At 45.9% G+C, this 21730-nt stretch overlaps 1 protein-coding gene across 1 annotated transcript in view; it reads left to right on the top strand.

The window, feature by feature from the left end:
- Positions 1–9115: 9115 nt before the first annotated feature.
- Positions 9116–21730, top strand: part of Mamdc2 (MAM domain containing 2) — a 146641-nt gene continuing 134026 nt past the window's right edge. The window contains exons 1-2 of the mRNA XM_087908031.1: positions 9116–9253; positions 9577–9690. Of these exons, the coding sequence (XP_087764157.1) occupies positions 9220–9253; positions 9577–9690 (148 nt within the window). The 5' untranslated portion in view covers positions 9116–9219. The remainder of the gene's footprint in view (positions 9254–9576; positions 9691–21730) is intronic.

Raw genomic sequence — 21730 nt, forward strand, 5'->3', positions numbered from 1 at the left:
GCAGGCCCTGTGCATGCTGCCATAGTCTCTGTGGGTTAACACGGGTGTCAGTCCTGCTGAATCTAAAAGACACCATTTCCTTGGTGTCATCCATCCCCTCTGGCCCTTACAATCTTCAGCCTCCTCTTCTACAGGGTTTCTTCCACCTCATCTCCTGAGGGGAGGAGTGTGATGTAAGCATCCCATTTAGGAGTGAGTGTCCTGAGGTCTCTCACTTCCTTCATGCTGTGCAGCTGCCAGTCTTTGTATTAGGTCCCATCTATTGCCAGAGGAAGCTTCTCTGGGGATGCCTAGTGAAACACTGATGTATGAGTAGAGCAGAATGACATTTGGAGTCATTTGCTTATTGTTCCATTAGCAGAACAATAATTTGGCCTTCCCCTGGGCTCATTGCCTGATTATCTAGTCTTGGGTTCTTGGCCAACTATGCGGTCTGTGTCTGTCATGAATTCTCATGGAGTGTGCCTTAAATCCAATTAGACAGTGGTTGGTTACGTCCACAATTTTTGTGCCACTATTGCACCAGAGTATCATGCATGCAGGTCAGCATTGTAGATCAGAGGGTTTATGAAAGACCCTCGATTTCAAGGGCGGTGGGAGAGATCCCCCAGACTCAATAATCCAGGCCAACTGATTCAATAAGCAAGAGGTTTCTTTATTGATCACACAGGCACTTGTGGGTGCGTCAGCAGCTTTCGCCAACTGAGCACACCGGCCAAATTCAAACAGCCATATTTATAGGGAAAAATGATTACATAAGAGGGTAGTATAGCACAAGCATTTCATTGGTTCTTAAATTGGCAGGATTCTTAAATCCTGGGGACGGTCCCATGTCTGTTCTCAAATTTCCCTGAAAAACCACAAAGCTAGATGAAGCACCCTGCAGCAAGTTGACAGTTTAGATAGAGTGTCATGGAGGGTGGAGTATTCCCTGTCCTCAGCCTAGTCAGCGAGTCTGCAACCCATAGACATCCTGTTTTAGCGTCGGCTGAGCCGGGAGGGGGGGGCAGCTAAATTTCAGCAGAGTTTAACATAATACATGGGCGCGGGGGTCTTTCAGGCACGGGGCTGGGGGTCTTTCAGTTTGTAACTGGCTTGGCAATTATCTTTCTCCTGTGGTAGTAGATCAAGGAGTTTCCAGCTCTGTGAAGACCTTAGCCGGACACTAGCTTGACTTCTCTGCGTTCAATGAGATGTGCAAGATGTGTCTTCAACAGTAGGGCCTTGCCATCAGTTTCTGGAAGGTAATCAGTAGCCTGGGCAATAGCCCAAGTTGTGCAGGGATTTCCATGGGGCCCCTTTTGCCAGTAACTTAATTATGTTTAACGCATTTCTGACATTGGAAGTTTCACTTGGTGGCAAAACAATGTTAATCAATGAATATATACTATGTATAAATTGGCTACATAACAACTCCATGGCATGGTTATGCGTAAGGTTTTTACTGAAGATAGAAAGGGGAGAACAGCTGGAGGCATTTGAAAGAATTCAGAACAGAGAAAGAAAATGGTGAACTGAACCTGGCCAGCAAACTGGATCTGGCTATGAGGGAAATAGGAGCAGGGCAGAGAAAGAGAGAGAGGTGGGGAAGGAGAGAAGAGGAGAGAAAGAAGAAGAGAAAGAAAGGAGGGCTGGAGAGATGGCTCAGAGGTTAAGAGCACTGGCTGCTCTTCCAGAGGTTCTGAGTTTGATTCCCAGCAACCACATGGTGGCTCACAGCCAGCTGCATGAGATCTGGTGCCCTCTTCTGGCCTGCAGACATATACACAGGCAGAACACTGTATACATAATAAATAAATAAATCTTTTAAAAAAATTTTTTAAAAGGAGAGAAAGAAAGGAGAGAGAGAGAGAGAGAGAGAGAGAGAGAGAGAGAGAGAGAGAGAGAGAGAGAATAGCCAGAATAACAGGGTTAGAAGGAGAAATGAGACGCTAAGAGGAGGGAAGCCCATGAGCTGGAGAAGTTTAGGGGAGGGGAGAGGGGAGGAAGTAAAAAGAGCTAGGATGCTAGCAGAGACTCTGAAATGTATAACAGGTACTTGTGATACTGAGGGAGCCTGAGGCCAGAATGTACTTTGGTTTGCTAATAGGCTTATAGCCCTTTGTCCCTTCTTCCAGTGTTGAGGGAAATAGTCGTTTTGGTAGAGGGACACAACCTCACAAGTCCCTGAGGGAAGCCAGATTTTGTCTAACCATCAAAATTTGAGGAAAATGGAGTTTCCTTTGGACTTGACATTTGCAGGTGGAGCAGGGGGAAGAAAGAAGAAAATGAGAGGCGAGCAGAAACAGGAACAAAGAGAGATCAAACTCCGTCTTAGTTAGGGTTTCTACTGCTGTGATGAGACACCATGACCATGGCAACTCTTATAAAGAAAATCTTTTAATTGGGTGGATTGTATTTTAAGAGGATTAGTCCATGATCCACCGTTAGTCCATGGTGGCATGCAGGCAGTCATGGTGCAGGAGACAGAGCTGAGAGTTCTACTTCTTGACCTGCAGGCAACAGGAAGTGGTCTGAGACACTGGACATAGCTTGAGCATATCTGAGAGCTCAAAGCCCACCTCCACAGTGACAGACTTCCTCCAACAAGGCCATACACACTTCAACAAAGCCTAATAGTTCTACTCCCTATGACATTATGGGGGCTAATTCCATTTAAACTACCGCTGTCTACTCCCTGGCCCCCATAAGCTTGTAACAATATCATAATGCAAAACGTGTTTCGTTCAAATTCAAAAGTCCCCATTACATTCAAACCACCACAAACTCCAAACACAATTTTGTAATATATATCAGAGGAGACCTAGGTACTAAGAGAAGAGAAGAAAATAAATCATTGTTTTCCAAAAATGTCTAACCTGAGAGAATGCAATTAGAGTGTGATTGCTGGTACCGTCACAAAGTCCTTTCTGCTCATCTGATTGTAGGCCAGCTAGGAGGCCACTCAATGGCTTCTTGTCATTAAAGAAATGTCTTTTGGGAAGTTGTAAGACTCTCTGCTTCAATTTTGTCTTCTATAGGCTGAGAATGGCCACATGTGCTGGCTACATACTCAGGCAGGGTGGGCAATGTCGTTTTCTACTCTGTCTTCATGTTCTATCTTCATACCGCAAACTGCAATGCAAGAATAAAATTTTAAACTTCTGACAAGGTTTGCTCGGCCTTAGGGGGAGATCCATTTCCCTTGTTTTAAGTTATCCAACAACATTTGAAAACCAGGAACAGTTCACAAAGACCTGAATCTTCTTTTGGCCAGAGCAGATACCCTCCCGCTGGCCTTGGTCTGGCCAGTTCACCACAGTGTTTGACACTCCCATTGCCTCCTGGTACCAGCTCACTTCAATCGTTTTTGTTGCTTCCCTGGCCCCTTGTGTGGCAATCTGAATAAGAATGGTCCCCACAGGCCCATGTATTTGAATGCTTAGTTAACATGGAGTGGAAATACTTGAGAAGAATTAGATTTTATGGCCTTATTGGAGGAAGTGTGTTACTGGGGGTGGGCTTTGAAGGCTCAAAAGCCCCTGTCAGTCTCATTATCTCTCTTTCTTTTTGTTGCCTACCTATTGGGATGTAGAACTCTCAGCTCCATCTCCAGAACCATGTCTGCCTGTGTGCCACCAGGCTTCCCACCATGAAAGTAGCCTAAACCTCTGAAACTGTGAGTTCTAATTAAACACTTGTCCTTATAAGAGCTGCTGTAGTCATGGCTTCTCTTCACAACAAAAGAACACTGGTTAAGACACCTTGACTATTCTGTATGACCTTCTATCTCACCAACATGTTCTCTTCAAACTACTTTCTCATTGACTATTTATCTGTTTCCAAGGCAGAGGCTGTGTCTCGTTCACCTGGATTTCTAGCCCCAAGCGTGATTTCTGGTTTATAGCAAGCACTCAGGAAACATTTGTTGAACTCACATTCCCATGATATTGCACAAGAACGAGAGGAAGGGAGAGTCCCCTACAGAGGGACTGTGGGTGCTGCAGGCAGCTTCTGTGCTGGGGCGGCACAGCGCATGTGGTGCAACTGGAAACCTGGTTTGCTTTCTTCCTCCCCCAGGTAATGCTTTTAGATATTTTCCAGCTATGGGAGAAGACAGCAAAGAGTGACAGGAACTCCTGCAAGAAGCATCAGTGTTTCACCTCACCTACCTCTCTTAAGAAACCTGAGTTTGGAAATCTCCAGGCCAGAAGTAGTGCTACAAAAAGTCCAGGATAGTGGGGTTGGCCCAAGTTCAATGAGAGGCCAATCTAGTGTGTGTTCTGACACAGAGAGCCGGTCATTTCTCCAGCGTGTGCCGCAGAAATTCTCTGTTAAAAGAAGCAGGCTTTAGAGGGAGCTGCAGTGCACAGCCGCCAGAGTCAGACATCTGGGATCAAATCCTGATGACTGAATGGCTAAGAGTGCAAACCTGAGCAAGTCAATTGACCACGCTTGCCCTGTTTCCTTGTTTATAAAATGAGTACAATAATAACATCCACTTCACAGAGATATTGCATGAATTAACTGAGATAAGGCATATTAAATGTCTGGCACATGTTTATGTCATTCACACAGACACACACACAGAGAGAGAGAGAGAGACATGTGGGGGGAGCGTGTGTGTCATCAGAACAAATGACTAAAACTTTTGCAGTGTTAGAGCCAGAAGTTCAAAATCAAGAGATCTGCAAAACTTGCTCCTCCAGAGCCCTGCATGGGAGGGGGATCTATTTTTCATCCCTTCTAGCTTGAAGGCTCCACACATTCCTGGAGTCACATCAGTCCAATTCCTCTCACATCTTTCTGTGATTGGCTGCACATGTCTGACTTCTCTTCTGCCTCTTACAACACTTATTTACCACTGACTCGGGCCCATCTGGTGATCCAAGGTGATCTCATCTCAACATCCCTAACTTAATTACTTAAGCATATAGCCTCTCTTCCCAAATAAGGTCACATTCATGAACTTAAGTATGTATGTATGTATGTATGTATGTATGTTTATATGTGTGTGTGTGTGTGTATATATATCTGTGTGTGTGTGTGTAAATTGGGGAGGGCACTATTAACCTACCATAATTCCTAAATCTGTGTGCTTTTTCCTCAGCCAGATATTTACATGCATTATTGGTCCTTTGACTAAACTAAGTCTTAGGAGATAAAGTTCTGGGTCTCTGGACTCTCATCTATCTTTTCTAAATGATAAGACAGTACTGCAGCTGTGTGGTTTCCACACACACTGACCAAAGGAACCAAAGGACAAGGGCTGATGCGGAGAACTGCTACATTCTCTGAATCCTTCCTCAACCCTCTGCCTGCCTTCTACAATTCTTCCTCCTCCTGCACAAAGGTCTGTGGTGGGTATGATCCATGCTCTGTGCCCTCCAAGAAAGGCTCTGTCATCTCAGCCATCGGGATGGCTGTCATCAGTCTCCAGCTATCCACTTCTCCTTTCTCAGCCTCGGCACTAGGAGCCGCCTGGCTCAAGATCACTCTTGCCCCAAGAAAGGCCACACCCAGTGACTGACAGAGGTGGCAGTATAAAGGCCTGGTCATTCCAGGCTACCATGGGTTGATCCGATAGGCTATTTTACCTTGAGTCTCTTAGGGTAGAAGAGGGTTTGTGGAGCTTGTATTCAAACTTTACTTCTTTCTTAGCCCAATCCTACTGCCTTCTCCTTCCTTCCATGGGCATTGATCCCAGGGCACCTCCCAGTGAACTTCCTGCACACTGAACTACACATCAGTGGCCAACCTACACCAAGGGCTGAGGGACCACGCAGTTATACCCTGGGTGGGGATTTTACTTCTCTGAGTTTGTACTCGTGTTTAAAGATCCTGTTTTCCTTAAGTGGCCATAGGTGGTGTGGTCCTAAGGCTTTAAAACATATTTTAATTACTTTGGCTATCTTCCTAAGATTTTGAAGTTGTTTTTTTTTTTTTTACTTCCTACAACTTAGGACCCACAAATGAATCTAAGGTAATTCTAAGTATTTCAAATATTCTGTGGGTAGTTGAGAAGAGGAGCATTGGTTTGACAGTAGCTTGTGAAGCTGAAAACAGTGTTCTGAAGCTCAGATGATACATATCTGATTCTTAATGTTCATACCCAGCAGAAAGGACCACCTAGGAGCAAGACGCCAATACAGAACGTAAGGCAGCGGAGGCTCCCATGCTGGCTGGGTTTGTGTCTGTCTCTACCACCTGCTCTCACTGGATGTTGTTCCTCAGTTTCCCCATCCATTACGTGAGGCTCATTGTTCTAGTCAACTTGCTGCTGTTGCAACGATTACCTGAGGCGATCAACTTATAAAGGGAACGTTTTTGTTAGGCTCACAATTTGGTGGTTTCTGCTCAAACCATGGTAGGGAATGTGTGGCAGGGCAAAGCTGTTAACTTTATGGTCAAGATTTTGATTAAAGAAAGAAGAACAAGCTGGGGTCTCACCACCCTGCTAAGGAGCACACACCCAACAACTTGAGGACCTCCCAGAAGACCCCACTTGTTAATCTTCCATTATCTCCTCATATCACCAGGTTGGGAACCAAATTTTTAGCACAAGGGTGGAGCTGTTTCATTCTTTAGTCTTTGGCTCCTTCTTGTTCTGTGACTGGCTGACTGACTGTGTGGCTATGTGGTTGTGTGGCTGTGTGGTTGTGTGGGGCTAGGTGACTGTGTGGATGGGTGGCTGGCCCCTTCTTTTCTTGCTCCTTTCTTTTGTACCTCTATCTCTTTTTTCCCCCAGATATTGCCTCCTATTTATTCTCTCTGCCTGCCAGCCCTGCCTATCCTTTCTCCTGCCTTGCTATTGGCTGTTCAGCTCCTTATTAGATCAGTCGGGTGTTATAGACAAGCAAAGTAACACAGCTTCACAGAGTTAAACAAATGTAACATACAAGACTGTAACATAGCTTTGCATCATTAAACAAATGTTTCACAGCATAAATGTAATACATCTTAGATTAATATTCCACAACACAAGGGTCTTTCAGGAGCATTCCAGCTCTAAACTATAACAGCAACCATACTAGCCTCTTATGAAGGTCAAATGAGATTATTTCTATTACATATTTATAATAGCATATATGTTCCTTTCCCCCTCCTCCCTGAGGGAATGCTACACAGCAAGTGGCATTAACTGAACAAGTTTCTGATCCTTTGAGTCATAACTTACAGAAAATTCATGAAAATATGTCTCAACTTCAAAATAGAATTCCAGACACTTTCCCAGGGTGTCTAAGGAGATGGCCCTTATGTTTCCCACTACTGGCGTGGCGGCAGAGTCAGACACCAGACCTAACCGGGCAGCAGAGCACCTTTGGGGAAGAGCATTTTGAGCAGCAGGAATGGCTCGTGCAGAGATCTGAGTGGACACAGCTGGACTGCTTGGAATGAGCGAAGCCAAGCTGTTGAGGCTGAGGACTGAGGGGGATGAGAAAAGGATTGATACGACTTGACAGGTCCCTGTGAAAAATTTGGATTTCAGTAAATGATGTGGGAAATTCTTAGGTCTGCAGCAACAAGTGACATGGCCCTATTTCTGTATTAAAAGGAGGCCCTAATGCCTCTACTAAGAGGGAAATGTGGTAGGTCAGGCAGAAGAAGTGGGAAGACTGGGATCAGGAGGCCACTGTGCTGTCTCGGGCTGACAAAAAAAGACAACATGGGTCAATCAGGGCCTGACTATGAACTGGGAGCAGGTCAGGACCTGGTGTGATGTCTGTTCTGAATAGGCAAGATTTTGTCTTGGGAGGAAGGGAGCAGTCAGACAAGTTTTTCTGTCCCCTGCAATTGGAAAATAACTCTGTGAACTTAGATGTGAAAGAGGAAGTTAGAGAACGTGAGCTGTCACCCTTGTGACCTGGTAAGTGCTAGACAGCTCACAAGCATCACTATCCTACAGGTGATAGTGAACCAGGAGCCCTCAGTGCTGCACTTCCGGTTTGAGAGCCATCAACTGGTGGGACTGGGTGAGGCACTGTAGGAGAGGTCAGAAAAGGAAGCCGGAGACTAAGGGAAGAGCTTTAGTCACTGCAGCATCCAGGGTCAGGGAGAGAGGCCGGCCAGACTGGAAGAGACAGCTGCTGGCAGAGGAGGGGAAAAACAGGCTTGAAGAAATTCAAGGGAAGGCAGTGAGCCGAACTTTAACAGCTGCACCGGAGTGTTTTAGAGCAGGGCGCTGGGTGGTTCTAGACCAGCCACAGCTGGAAATTGATTAGAAATGTAGAGATCCCATTCCAGCAGTACTGGATCGACCACTCAAGCCTGGACTTCTTCAGGGGATCAAACACAAAAACAAACAAACAAAACCCACGCTAGTTACAGAACTGCCTGCCCAAATTTACAAAGAAGATTGAGGAGTATAAAAAACTATTTTTACTGCATGAGTGCATTGTTGGAGACTTGCTCAGACTCAAACTTGTAACAAACAGATCTCAAGGAAGTGGTCCTCCTTCTCATCCTTCTGCTATGATGACTGTTTGGAGAGGAGAATGCCCCCCATTTCACTGGACCAGGGAATGCTAAGCACCAAGCATGCCAAACATTCCTCTGACTATAAATGGGGGGGGGGGGGTGTTATTCCAGGGTTAGCAACACTGGCCCATTAATTCTGAACCTTCTGAGAATTGAAGCTTATCCCCACCCCACACCCCCACCATATCCAAAATTTCCTCCAGAAAGCCCTAGCAGAATTCCATCCCCTTCCATTCTGAGGGAAAGTGGTTAAAATTAGGATCAGTCCCGAGAGATTGACAAGTTAGATGCGGGGGAAGGCTGTCCCCTGAAATAAGCTGTTTCCCACTGCGAATGGGCGGGGCTGGAGCCTCTAGTCGCAACCCGGCAGAGGGACGGCCCCTTCCAAGTGTGTGCAAGAGGTCTGGTCCCCAGCTTTAAAATTCTGGACGCACCGCGTACTGACCTCTTCTCTCCCCCCAGTGGTGGCTAGCCCTTCCCAAGTGTGCAGTTGCCTCCTCCCTGTTCAGTCCGGCCGTCGTCCCGCTCCCAGTTGGGCTACAAGTGGCCGAGTGCTGCAGTCCAGCGCAGCGCGCCCTGCACACAGGCATCTTGGCTTGCGGCTCCGCGGGCTCTAAGAAGTTGAGCCCCTAGCTGTTGCCTGTGGCATCACTCGTGGGTCCCCAGCTCCCTGCCTCTCGCTTTCCCCTCCCTCGGAGCAGCGGGTCCTAGTGAGCCAGCAGCCAGCAGCCCTCCCAGGAACTTCCCGCCTGAAGTACAACTATGCTGCTAGGTGGAATCCTGCTGGTAGTGCAAGGTAAGAACCAACAGGAATACCCGCGAGGGCGTCCTGGAAACTTTACTACTCGCACTGGCAGGGTGGGGCTCCTGGTGTTGGCTCAGTCGTCCAACGGCTCTTCTGGATCATTCGCAGCCACTAAGCTCCCTGCCCTGGTCAAGCCTGGGATGGGGGTGGGCGTGGAGTTACACAGAGGAGGGTCCCTAGAGCATCGAGGAAGGTTCTGCATCCTTCTCTTCCTCCTTCCTGCGTGCCTCCCCCAACCTTCACCAGGTAGTCCCCAGGGTGGGTGCAATGCTGCCAGGCAGAAACCCAAACTGAAAATCCCTTTGTGCCCGCAGCCTTGCAGTTTGCCAGTGCCTTGGACCTGCCGGCTGGTTCCTGTGCCTTTGAAGAGGGCACTTGTGGCTTTGACTCGGTGTTTGCGTTTCTGCCTTGGATTCTAAATGAGGAAGGTAAGGGGGCACCATGGAAAGGTGCCCGAGGTGAACTTTCTTCATGCCTTGCTTTCCCTGTCCCCGGGAAGTAAAGCTATCTTGGAGTTAGTTCCCTTTGGGAGGAAAACTGTGAGTCATGAAGCCTCTTTCCAACTCTTCCTGCAGCAAGAGCCGGCCAGGAAAACCTTGAGGAAGGGGACAGCTGTGTACCTGGCTCTGAGCATGCGTGCGCTCCTACCGCAGCACACCCTATTGAAAGGGCCAAAGGGGGATTCTGCTAGTGATTGTCACCCACTAGCCTTGTGCCCCCTGCAGGCCGTTAGCCTTGCTGGTCTTCAGTGGGCACGTGCCTGAGCTGAGAAAGTCCATGGGAAGCATTCTCGGGAAGCTATGCAGAAATGTTTTCACACTGCCATGAGGGTCTTCAGTTCTAAGACCTCCCGTTTAGGTCCACCCCTCAGCCATTTTGTCTCTGATTTCATCCATTACCATCCCGTGGCCCTGGGCAAATGAGTTAACGCCAACACAGTGTATCTGAAGCCACCGGGCTGGGGCCAGATGGTTATAGCTCAGTACTCCAGACTGCTTGGGTTCCTGGGGCAAAATGTAAATGAAAATGAAAATCCAACGTGTCTTCTTACCCCCCCCCCACTTTTACCGTAAAAACATTTTAATAGCAGGCCCTGGTGTCCCTCCTCCTTTCGGTTCTCTGCTCTTGTCATCCTCATTTTGAAGCTTCATACACTTCTAGACCTTTAATTTGGGCTGGGAGTAGACGCCTTTAAAAGACATGCTGCCATAAAGGAAGCCAGCTGAGCTTCCTCCCAGCTCAGTTGTCCAGCCTGGCTCCCTGGAACAGGACTCGGACTTAGGATGTGGGAGGTGTCACCACAGCTCTCCCTGCCTTCCGTCTTTGGGAACCTTGCCTACGGGTGAGCTTCCCTGATCCACACAGGTGGCTGGTAACAGCCTTGGCATGAGACTCTGAGACTTCAAATAGTCCCATGGTTGAATGAGTGACCAGCACTAGGGAAAGAAACCGGAAAGTACTAAGTCAGTCATTGTCTTTGTCACCAGCACTTGCCAGGTCTTGAGTGCTGTTTACTTAGGTATACATGAGAAAAGTCAACTTGTTAAGAGGTCGCTGCTTTGCTGGTGACTTTAGGAAAGACTTGGAGTTCACCACCATCTTGCTTCCTGCTTTGACTGTGTTTGAGAGATGGCTCTACCTATGCGATGGCAGTGGCTTTGGGAGCATTGTTCCCTAGGTTGCATGGCTTCTCAAAGTTTCTTTAAGGAGGCATCAGGATGACCTGGTGGGCATGTTCCAACAGTTTCCTTTCCCTTCTTGAGAGTTTGATTCAGTGGTCTGGATTGAGGCCTGAAAATCTCTCACACGTTCCAAGGTACTAGGACTGCTGTTTCTACTGATCTGGGCGTGTGGACTTTGAAAATCCCTGGCTACCACTGTGTATGCACACACACACATGCACACGCACAAATGCACACACGCACACACGCACGCACACACACACCTATGCTGTTAGCCCCAAGTAAGACCGGCTTCAAAATGAACAACTCACATAGACCCGAGTGAACAGCTCCCTGAATCCTGTGTCCTAAGCTCACTTGTGCCGGGATGCTGTAGCCCTAGGAAAAAGAGAAATGGATGTCTTTCTCACAACCAAGGGTCTGAGTCCTTAAGTGTTTTCCACAGTCTCCTGTCAGATCGAAACTGCCTCCCAGCCAGAATCCTGGGTGAGCATGCCGCTGCCTGCTGAGCACAGGGCCCTCCTGGCTGGCAGGAAGGGACACATAGAGTTGGCATCTCTGCACCAAGGTTAAACAGCCCCCTTCAGGGAAAACAGGTCGATGCCTATAGGAAAAGGTGATTACAGCTGAATCACACCATGAAGGCACCGTGGCTCTTCCGTTTTCTTTCATGTAGCCGCTGCTCTCTAGCTGGAGGCTGAGACGGCTGAGTTGGCTGGATGACATTAATTCATCCCCTTCTGAGGACTCTGGGGCAGAGAGGGAAGTTAGGCTTCCACTCTGTGGCTCAAAGTTTCAAAGGCTGGAACTTGGATACAACTGCCCATTGCAGACATTGGGGCAGCAAGGCAGATGTGTGGCAGCTGCTGGGCTTGCCTGTGAGAACTGATCGCTGAGAACCCCCCTTATACTAGTTTGGGAAATTAAAGTAATAAAATTGTGCCAGGCTAAAATTTGGGAAGCCTCCACTTTATTGCAGAAACCGTTTGAAAGAGATTCCAGACGCCCCTGTGTGCTGCATCCACCAAGAAAGCTGTGAATGTCACAGACTTTTACCCACAAGTCTTTGCAACACAAATACCACTTCCTATATGTCCTTGGTCAGTGGGTTAACCTACAGTAGAGAGAGCAATGCCAATGCCCAGTGAAGGGTTAATTCCAGAAATCAGAAATCAATCTGTAAATTAGAATTTCCTGAAAGTTGGGTCTTGGAAGAGTTGATGAGCACCCTAAGTCACATAGCCCCTGTGGAGCTATATGAGGCCCATTTCTTTGTTTATTTGATTGTTAGATCACTACATATTTCTTACTACCTGGTTCATGGTCAAATATATTCCTACCTTGTCAAAGTAGATCACATTATACCAGATGCAAATTGGAACTTTCTCTGAAATCTTTGGTTTGAATTCAATTTTAGGACTTAAGAAACACATTTTACACTATAAAAACTTCCACGTTTCATTTATCTTTAACAAAACCACCTGTATTTATTTCTCGTTTAGGGAATACTGAGTCCCTTTTGAGCAACACTCCTCAGTTAACACTAAGACTGTCCCTTCTACTTCCCTCCTGACAGAGCAGAAGCCCTTTGACTGAGGATTCTTGGAAACCAGACAGTTGGCCTCACAATTCAGATTAGTAATTGAGTGGGGTTTGCTCTTGGTTTTGGCTTGGTAGCTTAGCCTTCACTCTCTAAGGAGGTTGAGCGCTGGGAGGAAGAACAAAGCTAAACATAGATACTATTCTTTTACTTGAGTGAAGAAAGTAGACGTGGGAGCGATTCTGGCCAGGAGAAAGTAAACAGGGCATTCAAAGCATTTATAAGGAAGATCTACCTCATGTTTCCTTGATAGTGTCCAAGTAGGGAGAAATTTCCTAATACAAGCAACAGATGGGTAGCTTCTGCACCTCAGAGTGAATTGATAATATGGAAGCTGGGAAAACATAGCCAGGGGCAGGGTTGGGGACATGGTAGGGTGTACTAATATCTCATTGTAATGATATGCATGCATATCCCCCCTCCCCTACACCCAGACTCTTTCCTTGTCTTTTGAGGATACTCCCCATTGACCATGTGAGTTTCCGTTCTGCACACAGTCATGTGCCAATTATTATTAACAATGATAGATCCTGCCTGATTCTTCTTGAGGCTCAGCTGGACCCAAAGTCTGGCGAGGATCCCAATGGGACTTTATGAAAGAAGAAGCCATTTTTTCCTTCACTGTGTTGACCTTGGAAGGCCACTGTAGCTTCCCACCCAAACATCCCCAAGTTGTCAAAGAAGATCTTGTCCCCATTGGCCCTGTGTTACTCCTGCTGGCCATTTCTCAGCTTTCCAAGCAGAAGTTCCACTCACCCATAATGCTGCTAGATAGAGGCTGGAAGCCAGAACAAGTCTAGAATGTGCCTTAGGTGCCTTTCAAAAAGACACTGACTGCAGAAATCTGGCTAATTTGTTCCTGCTGCATCAGATGCAACTCTTTAGGGTTTCCCTGGTGTTGCTGCTGCCCGATTGAGCGTGACTGTGTGTTCTGGGCCTGAGCATCTTCGGTCCTGCTCAGTGTCTGCATATGGTATAAGAGTTGGACTTGAAAAGCCGTCCAATGTGGGCTATCTGTTTTTCACACTGCATCTAGACAGGCTAACATTCATAGTTGGGTACAAGGTTCATAGCAACCCTGGGTCAGGACTCTGTCTCATCTGTTCAATAGTATTCCCTTCCTCTGCATAGTTGGTGAACAGTGAGCCCTGGCTTCCAAGCCTCACAGTATTGGTAACACGACATCAGAGATCCAGTTATATGTTTAACATGTAGAAGAACACAGATTCTCAAATGAAGTGTTTGGGACCTATCACACCCATAAAGAACTACATTTTGTGTCATATAAAAAGTATATTTATTTTCTCTAGTTTGTAAGACCTGCACACAGTCTTCAGCATGTAGGAAAAATCTTGGCACATAATTGGTACTTAGTAGGTAGTTAAATGAATGAATCCAGCATCTGACCATGAAAACACCCTTGAGCCTTTTTTCATGTTCTACTGTTTTTCCTTCACCTTCAAAGTCAGTTCCTTATCAAGAGAAGCAGCTTGAACAGTTTGTTAGAAACCAAGATGACCAGCTTGTATTAGAACCAGGCACTGTTCCTTCAAGGGTAGTTATCTTAGTTATTAGGGTTTCTATTGTTGCCATGAAACCCCATGACCAAAAGCAAGTTGAGGAGGAAAGGTTTATTTGGCTTACACTTCTGGATCAAAGCCTATCATTGGAGGAAGTCAGGACAGGAACTCAAGGACGGCAGGAACCTGGAGGCAGGAGCCGACGCAGAGGCCATGGAGGAGTGCTGCTTACTGGCTTGCTCACTATGACCTGCTAAGCCTACTCTCTTATAGAACCCCGGACCAGTCCAGGGATGGCACCACCCACAATGAGCTAGATCATCACCTATCAATAATTAATTAAGAAAATGTCCTACAGGCTTGCCAGCAGCCCAATCTTATGGAGTCATTTTTTAACTGAGGATCCTTCCTCTTGGATAAGTTTAGTTTCATGTCAACTTGGCATAAAACTATCCAGGACAATAGTGTTCATTACTCTTCCTCTCTATATCCCCACGGAGATATAATGGGGCTAGAGAGATGGCTTGACAGCTAAGAGCACTGGCAGCTTTTCCAGAGTCCCTAGGTTCAATTCCCAGCACCACATGATAGGTCACAACCATCTCTAACTGCAGTTCCAGGAGATCTGATGCCCTCTTCTGGCCCCTATGGGTGCTGCACATATGTGGTACCCAGATATATGTGCAGGCAAAACACCCCACATACAGTAAAATGACAAAAGATATGAATACTGAAAATACTTACCTTTTAGGATTTTTATGAAGATTATTCACACCAACACACTAACACATAGTGACCGCTGTATGAGACACGTAACCCGATTCCCATACTATCACCAGGTTTTTATCTTAACAACATTATACACGTTATATAAAGACATTCATTCTTCTAACTCAGTCTTCCCACACAACTTCTGGGGTGTGAAAGACGTGAAGGACACTGTAGCTGTCTTTTGTTTGTAGCTTTGCCATTTGCTTTTCATTACTGTTGCAGTCAGAGGGCAAATCTTCTTATCGTTGCTCTGTGTTAAGTCCCTGTGAGCTTCATCTAACTTGTGTGTGCCTGGAAAACACGTGAGTGTAAAGAGACGAGACTGCCTCTCACACTTAGTTTGTCATCTTTCAGCAGCTAAGTCTTTTTTCTTTAGAATTCATCATTTGCTCTCTGCCCTTACTCTTCCTCACATCCCAAGCTGTTCTCCATTTATCTGCCTCACGGAGCTGGGACCTTAGCCTCAGTTGATTCTTGTTTCTGGTGGTGCCGCCACCTCCACAAGACTCCCAGTATCCTGATATTCACTTAGTTTCAGGCAGCTCTCTAATCTCGACCTTCCTGTCTGCCAACCTGTTTAGGAGATGTCCTTCCTGACCACTCCTCTTGGAATTTAGCTTGGACAGCATCTGCCTGGCTGGCCGGCTTATGGGATAGACACTCTCTGTATGGTCAGCCTCCCTCTAGGCCAATGTCCAGGCTGAGTTCCTCCTGTCAGATGAGAGGGCTGGGAGCTGTTCTCTGGATCTTGGGCCTCTCCCCCAGAGATGGCTGGGGATTTTTAGAATGTTTTCCTTCTCTTAATTACAGAAGTCAACCAAGGTCACAGAATGCTATCATGGGACTTGATGTTTGCTTTGAAATCCTCAAGTTTATTAACCTACAATGACCGTGTTTTGTAACTTGTGTGTCAGGATATAATATTCAACAAAAGTTCTGGCTCTTTCTGAGTGTGGTGGCTTATCTCAGCACTCAGGAACTTGGAGACTGGGAGTTCAAGGCCGCTTGGGCTATAGCACAAGTTCCAGGAGTATGTATCTCAACAAAAGCAGAAAGAGGTGGGGGGGTCCTGTTTTTGTTTTTTAAAAAGATGCATTTATTTTCATTTTATGTGTATGGATATTTTGTCTGCATATATATCTGTGCATCATGTGGATGCAGATCCCTTGGCCACGGAGAGGGGGTCAGATGCCCTGTCCTTGGAGTTACAGGTGGTTGTGGGTCACTGTGTGGGTGCTGGGAATTAAACCCAGGTGCTCTGAAAGAGCAGCTGGTGCTCTTAGACCCTGAACCACCTTTATAACCCCAAAGTCCTGAAAGTATCAGTGTTTCTTTTAATAGGTTTACTTAAAGCCTGGTCCTATTTCTGTCTTATGTAACAAACTTGATGTTCAAGAATTTGAGTGAGATCCAGCTATGTTAATAGGGGTTTGGGCATTTCAAGAAGTAGAGCCAGCTGGTAATGGACTTTTCTTGGGCATTCCAGATAGGTAACCCTGATTTTCACACCTGTCAATTTTTCAAATACTGTTCCTCAATTTTTTTCCAAATGCTTACCCAATCAAATATATCCCAAAGATATGTTCACTCTGCTCCGGAGTCTTAACGTGTTTGACTGTCTATCAACTAGAAGACACAGTACTGTTGCAGACTGAGGAACACATCACTAGGGATATACAAACAAGTTAATTAAGAGCAAGAAACTTTAGTGTGCCGGAAATTCCTGTCCCGAATGCCCTCCCACCCCATTTCACCCGGATGCTCATCCTCAGCACTGATTGGGCAACACCTGAGCATCTCCTTTCAAGTACTCATGCTACTCCAAAGAATTCTGATTGACTGGGTTAGAAACAGGACCAGATTTCACACCGCTGAATGAACTGACTGTCTGGCTGACAGACTGACTGATTGCTAGGCTGACACGCATCTGTGGTTGAGAACTAGGCATGGGGGTGACTGCCGTTACATAGCCCCTATAGCTACAGTGAAGAAGAGACAGCGTCTCATTAGAAACCCATGAATGATTATCCATCTCCCCAAACTTCCTATCTCAACAGTCATAGGCTCTTCATTCATGGTATTCGTGATCTGCTTCAGATTGGATTTCCGCCTTTCTCTCCTGTGGTCCCTACTCCACTCACAACACGTCCTTAGTCCCTTGTCGCTGGCTCTGATTGCATTGTTCTCCGCAGTTGCCTTTCTCTTCTCTTGTCCGACTCCTGCCTGTTTGAAATGCTGCTCTGGTTAGAGTATGATTTAATTATGTAATGTAGTTGGACTTTTTTGGACTTCCTTAGGGACTTCCAGCTCCCCAATAATGACAAGGAAACTTATTATTAATTATGAAAGCTTGCCCTTTAGCTTGGGCTTGTGCCCAACTAGCTTTTGCAACTTAAATTAGCTTGTTTCTATTAATCTACAGTCCGCCACGAGGCTTTTTACCTCTTCTTCACAATTAATGTCCAGCTTCCTCAGTGTCTTGCTGGTATCTCTTGTGGCTGCCAATTTTCAACCTTTATTTCTCTCTCCGCCCGTGAGTTTGGCCTAACCTCTCCTGCCTAGATATGGGTCATTCAGCTTTCTATTTAAACCAATCATAGCAATACATTTTCACCGTGTACAAAAAGATCATCCTGCAACTATTTAATTATGCCAAGTCAAGGATCTGTGTGATAAAGGCTTGGTCCCTAGCGTATAGAACAAGGAGAGTGTGTTGGAAAATGAGAAGTCTTTAGGTGCTGGGGCCGTGTAGTTGGAAGGGACCCTAGGGCCCTGTTTGTCATTTCCCTTACTGTTTTAGTTTCAGATATGATGGTTTTGCTCTTCTGTGCTCTCCCACCATGATATGTTGTCAAGAGATCACATGAGTGGCGGGGGTGGGAGCTACCTATTCTTGGTCTTGAACCTTCAAGACCAATCACTGCAAGCTGCGTGATTCTTTTTTATATGCAAAACTAGTTGTTTTATTGTAGTCCTGCAAAGCTGGCGAATGCAAATGCTATAGATGCTCTAAAGCCCAGTTGCTCAGCGAACATTGCACAATCTTCCCAGATGGACGTGGCATTTCCCTTCCCCCCATTTACACTGAACTCTCCACTTTCCGTCCTGTAAAATCTTATTACTGTCTCCTATCGGAGTCTCCACCCCTTCTCATCAGAGGCTTGATGGAGAGGGTATACGGCCTTAGCAAACACCCTGCACCCAATCAGTTTCTAATGTCCTTTTGAGAGTGGAGGGAGAAATAAAACCCTCGACATTTTTCCTTGCCATGAAAGGGGGTGTGTTTAGTAGTCCTTCCTGCTGGATGAATTCAAAGACTTTAGAGGCTCACCTGGTAATTTACAGATGTCACAGTGGAGCAACATCTGGCTTGTCTCACTCATGCCTGGTCTGTGGCTTGTCCGTGGATAAATAACTCTTGGGCTATTCTCCATCAAGGCTCCCGAATGCATTGACCCTCCGCCATCATAAACAACCACAGTGCAGGCTTGAGAGCACTCCTGCTGGCTCCGAGAAGCAGTTTTTGGCCAAAGGTTATTAGACTTTGAACTAGCCGTTGGCAATGGTGTTTCTAAGGAATTCTGTGAGGTGTCAGCCGTGCTCACCTTGATGGGGAGAAGCAGTGATAGATATATGTCTGTCTGCTCCAGGGAGGGAATTTCTTAGGCAGGAATGTGGCAGTTGGAAAACCAGAGGATAGAGTGTGTGGTCAGTAAAACCTGCCGACATGTCTGATTTCCCTGTTTTGTTCTTGGGGGGGGGGGCGGGGGTCTGAGGCCAAGAATGAGATAATGAAATAATCAAGCAATGCAGTTCCAGAGACCCGTAACATCATGAATGAACTCTATGGTCTATAGGAAAGGACTGGTCGAGAATACTTATCCCATCATCAAGCTTTTGGATGCTCGTTGGAAACTATGTTAGTAGGTGGAAGACGCATTCTGTAGGGTACAAGTGTATGGAGTTGTTCGTAGACACAAGCCATGTCCTTGGTGGCAGTCACAGACCAATGGGACTAAACGAGTACCTATAATTTATGGGAGAGATTAAAAGGAACTGTGTACAGTAACAGATTATAATTGCGAGTAACAAAAATGACCACTTGAGTAAAGCAGAAGGGAAGTTGTTTGAAAAGAATCAGCTCCCAATACTAATATGCTCTCTAGAAGGCTACATTTGAGTGGGAATAAAGAGATGCAAGATCTTACTAGAAGAACAATTTATATGACCTTTTCCCTAGACATTGGTAGCTCGTCTGCTGGATCTGTCTGTTCAGTACTATGAAGCTACTTCTCTGTGTAGTGAGACATTAAAATAAGGCCACTTGCTGAGAACTGTTCTGTAGCCTGAAGATGGCACGGGGTACAGGAGAATTGTGTGTGAAGGGGAAGAAGGGGTAAAAGACTACAAAGTGGATTCAGTTGGCAGTGCTGGGCAGGCCCTTGGATGCCAGTACCAAGTCAAGGAAAGCAACCTTCAGCTTTCTAGTTTGGGAAGGTGGTACTAAGATTTGGAACAAATTCACTTCATATTTAGGATAGGAAAGGACATCATATCTTCTAAGTTGCTCTGGAAAGATCTAAGTGGGGTCCTCTGGCGAGTGTTTGATGTCATAATCTACAGTCATTCCACTCCATTTAGCTTGCAGAGAGTGTCTCCTGAGATCTACCTCCTTTCTACCTGGGTCGGGCACAGCTGGTGTGAGGAGAGGCAAATCCTTCCTCAGCGCTTGGATCATTGGGAGGTTTTGCCCGACCTTTGAGTATTTATTGGGATAATGAGGAGCCAGGCGAAAGGCACAGACTACAGTCCTGAAACAGATTAATAAGGAACTTGGTGATTTGTCCTGAGAGCTTCCAGCACAATTCTACAAGTCCAGATGGAGATGATATGCTCCATTGACAGGTCAGAAATAAGGGACCCAATGATAGATAGCCCATATCAAGGTGGTGTATTTTTTTTTCAAGACAGGGTTTCTCTGTAGCTTTGGAGCCTGTCCTGGAACTAGCTCTTGTAGACCAGGCTGGCCTCAAACTCACAGAGATCCACCTGCCTCTGCCTCCCAAGTGCTGGGATTAAAGGCATGCGTCACCATTGCCCAGCTAAAGGTGGTGTATTCTTTTTGACACTTCATTTTCCTACAGACTACCACTTCTTCCAGCAGGAATTTGTCATCCAGATGTTAACAGTAATGTCAGCGTTTGTCTTGCTAGTCTAAAATCACAGTGGTCTCCTGCCTTAACTTTTCTAACATTCGTTAATCTGTTTGTTCACTGCTGTGTGTGATCCAGACCCAGATGGCTCCCTAGTTCTAGAGATTGCGTGGCTCTACAGAACAGTGGAGAGATGAACAAAAGAACATCTCAGGAATGAACACAGATGCATGTCATAAGATTCTACCCCAAAGTCAGAAGAACGTGCATTGTGGCTGGAATAAACTTTAAACCGCTGTTCCTTTTTCGGTTTTCTTGTCCAGCTGCTTCCCTATCAGACCTCATCTTTTCTTATTTTATTTTATTTTTGTTTACCTCCTTCCATTCAGTTGCATGCTCATCAGAGAAGACTTAAGTTCTTTGGACAGTCACTGCTTTAAGGAACTGTAAAGTAGTTACCTGAGAACAGTTACCCAAGATTCAGAATCAAAACGCAAACAAGCAAACCCGGAGCATGTGCATTCTACAGCCAATGTGTTCCCTCTCACTTGGTTACCGCACTAAACTCATTGCTCTAACATCCTGAAGAAAGCACATGCCGGGGAGGAGACGGATGGGTACTCAGCCTTCACATCCACAGAAGCAGCTGCGTTCTGGCAGCGTCCGTTCTCGTTTAAGCCCTCCACTGTTGGAGGTTTGAGGTCACATGATACAACTGATGGAACTGGAAGATTGGTACTGAGCTGCAGCATCAGCACAACACAAAAGGTGATGCATCGAATGTGTGTCAATAAAGGAATGACCTGCTCTTCTACAGAGAGTGGGAATAGGAAGTCAAACACTTTGTTTTCCAAAATAAGATCTCAAAACATTTTGTAATTTTCATTTAAATGATTAGGAAGCTTGGAGCTATTAGTTGATCTATGTTCTAATTTTGTCTAATAGAACACTGAGTAAATGATGCAAGTTGTGAATAAATGATTGACAATGAAATTGATTTACATTGATCTTAAATAAAGTTGCAGAAACCAGTTGAGGGGAGGGGGGAAGAATCTGAAAGTCATTTGCAGTCTGGGACAGACAGTGGCTGCAGACTCTCCAAGCACACAAGTAATAGCCGAAATCTTGATCACATGACAGAGTCACCTAGGGAGACTGGATTAGACGATGAGAGCAAGATGACCAAGAATGCTGACGGATGCTGAGGGCACAAGCAGATGTATTGAATGGAGCCTACTGCTGTTTGGCAAAAAAAAAAATTCTAAGCAAAAAGACTGGATTATTTGAAGAGTGATTCAGTTATTGTGTTTTAGGAAGTGAAGAGCAGAGCTTGCTTGTAGATTATGGGAAAGGTCCTAGCAAAGAAAGAGGACTCAGCAGAAAGAATTCAAATCCAAAGGATGCCAGAGGATGATTTGGGTCTAAGGGGACTTTAGTGACAGAACAGATTCTAGATTCTAGTTACCAGTGGAACGTGGAAAGGGAACTTCTTGACATAGTCACACAGCAGTTATGTATGGTCTGTGACATAGACCTAGTGGCACTGAATAGTGCCTGCCAAACACAGGCATTGACGTTATCTCTGACCAGCAGAACAGTCTTGACAATAATGCAACCAATTAGTGAGTTTACAGAAATTAAAATAAAGCCAACATAGAGAGTGTTGCCAGCCACGAGCCCTCCTGGCTGCAAAGGCTTGAGCTTCTATGGGCTCTGGACCATCTCCCCTAGTACGTAGGATG

The sequence above is a fragment of the Myodes glareolus genome, chromosome 7 (assembly GCF_982192425.1).
Source record: "Myodes glareolus chromosome 7, mMyoGla1.1, whole genome shotgun sequence".
NCBI classification, from domain to species: domain Eukaryota; kingdom Metazoa; phylum Chordata; class Mammalia; order Rodentia; family Cricetidae; genus Myodes; species Myodes glareolus.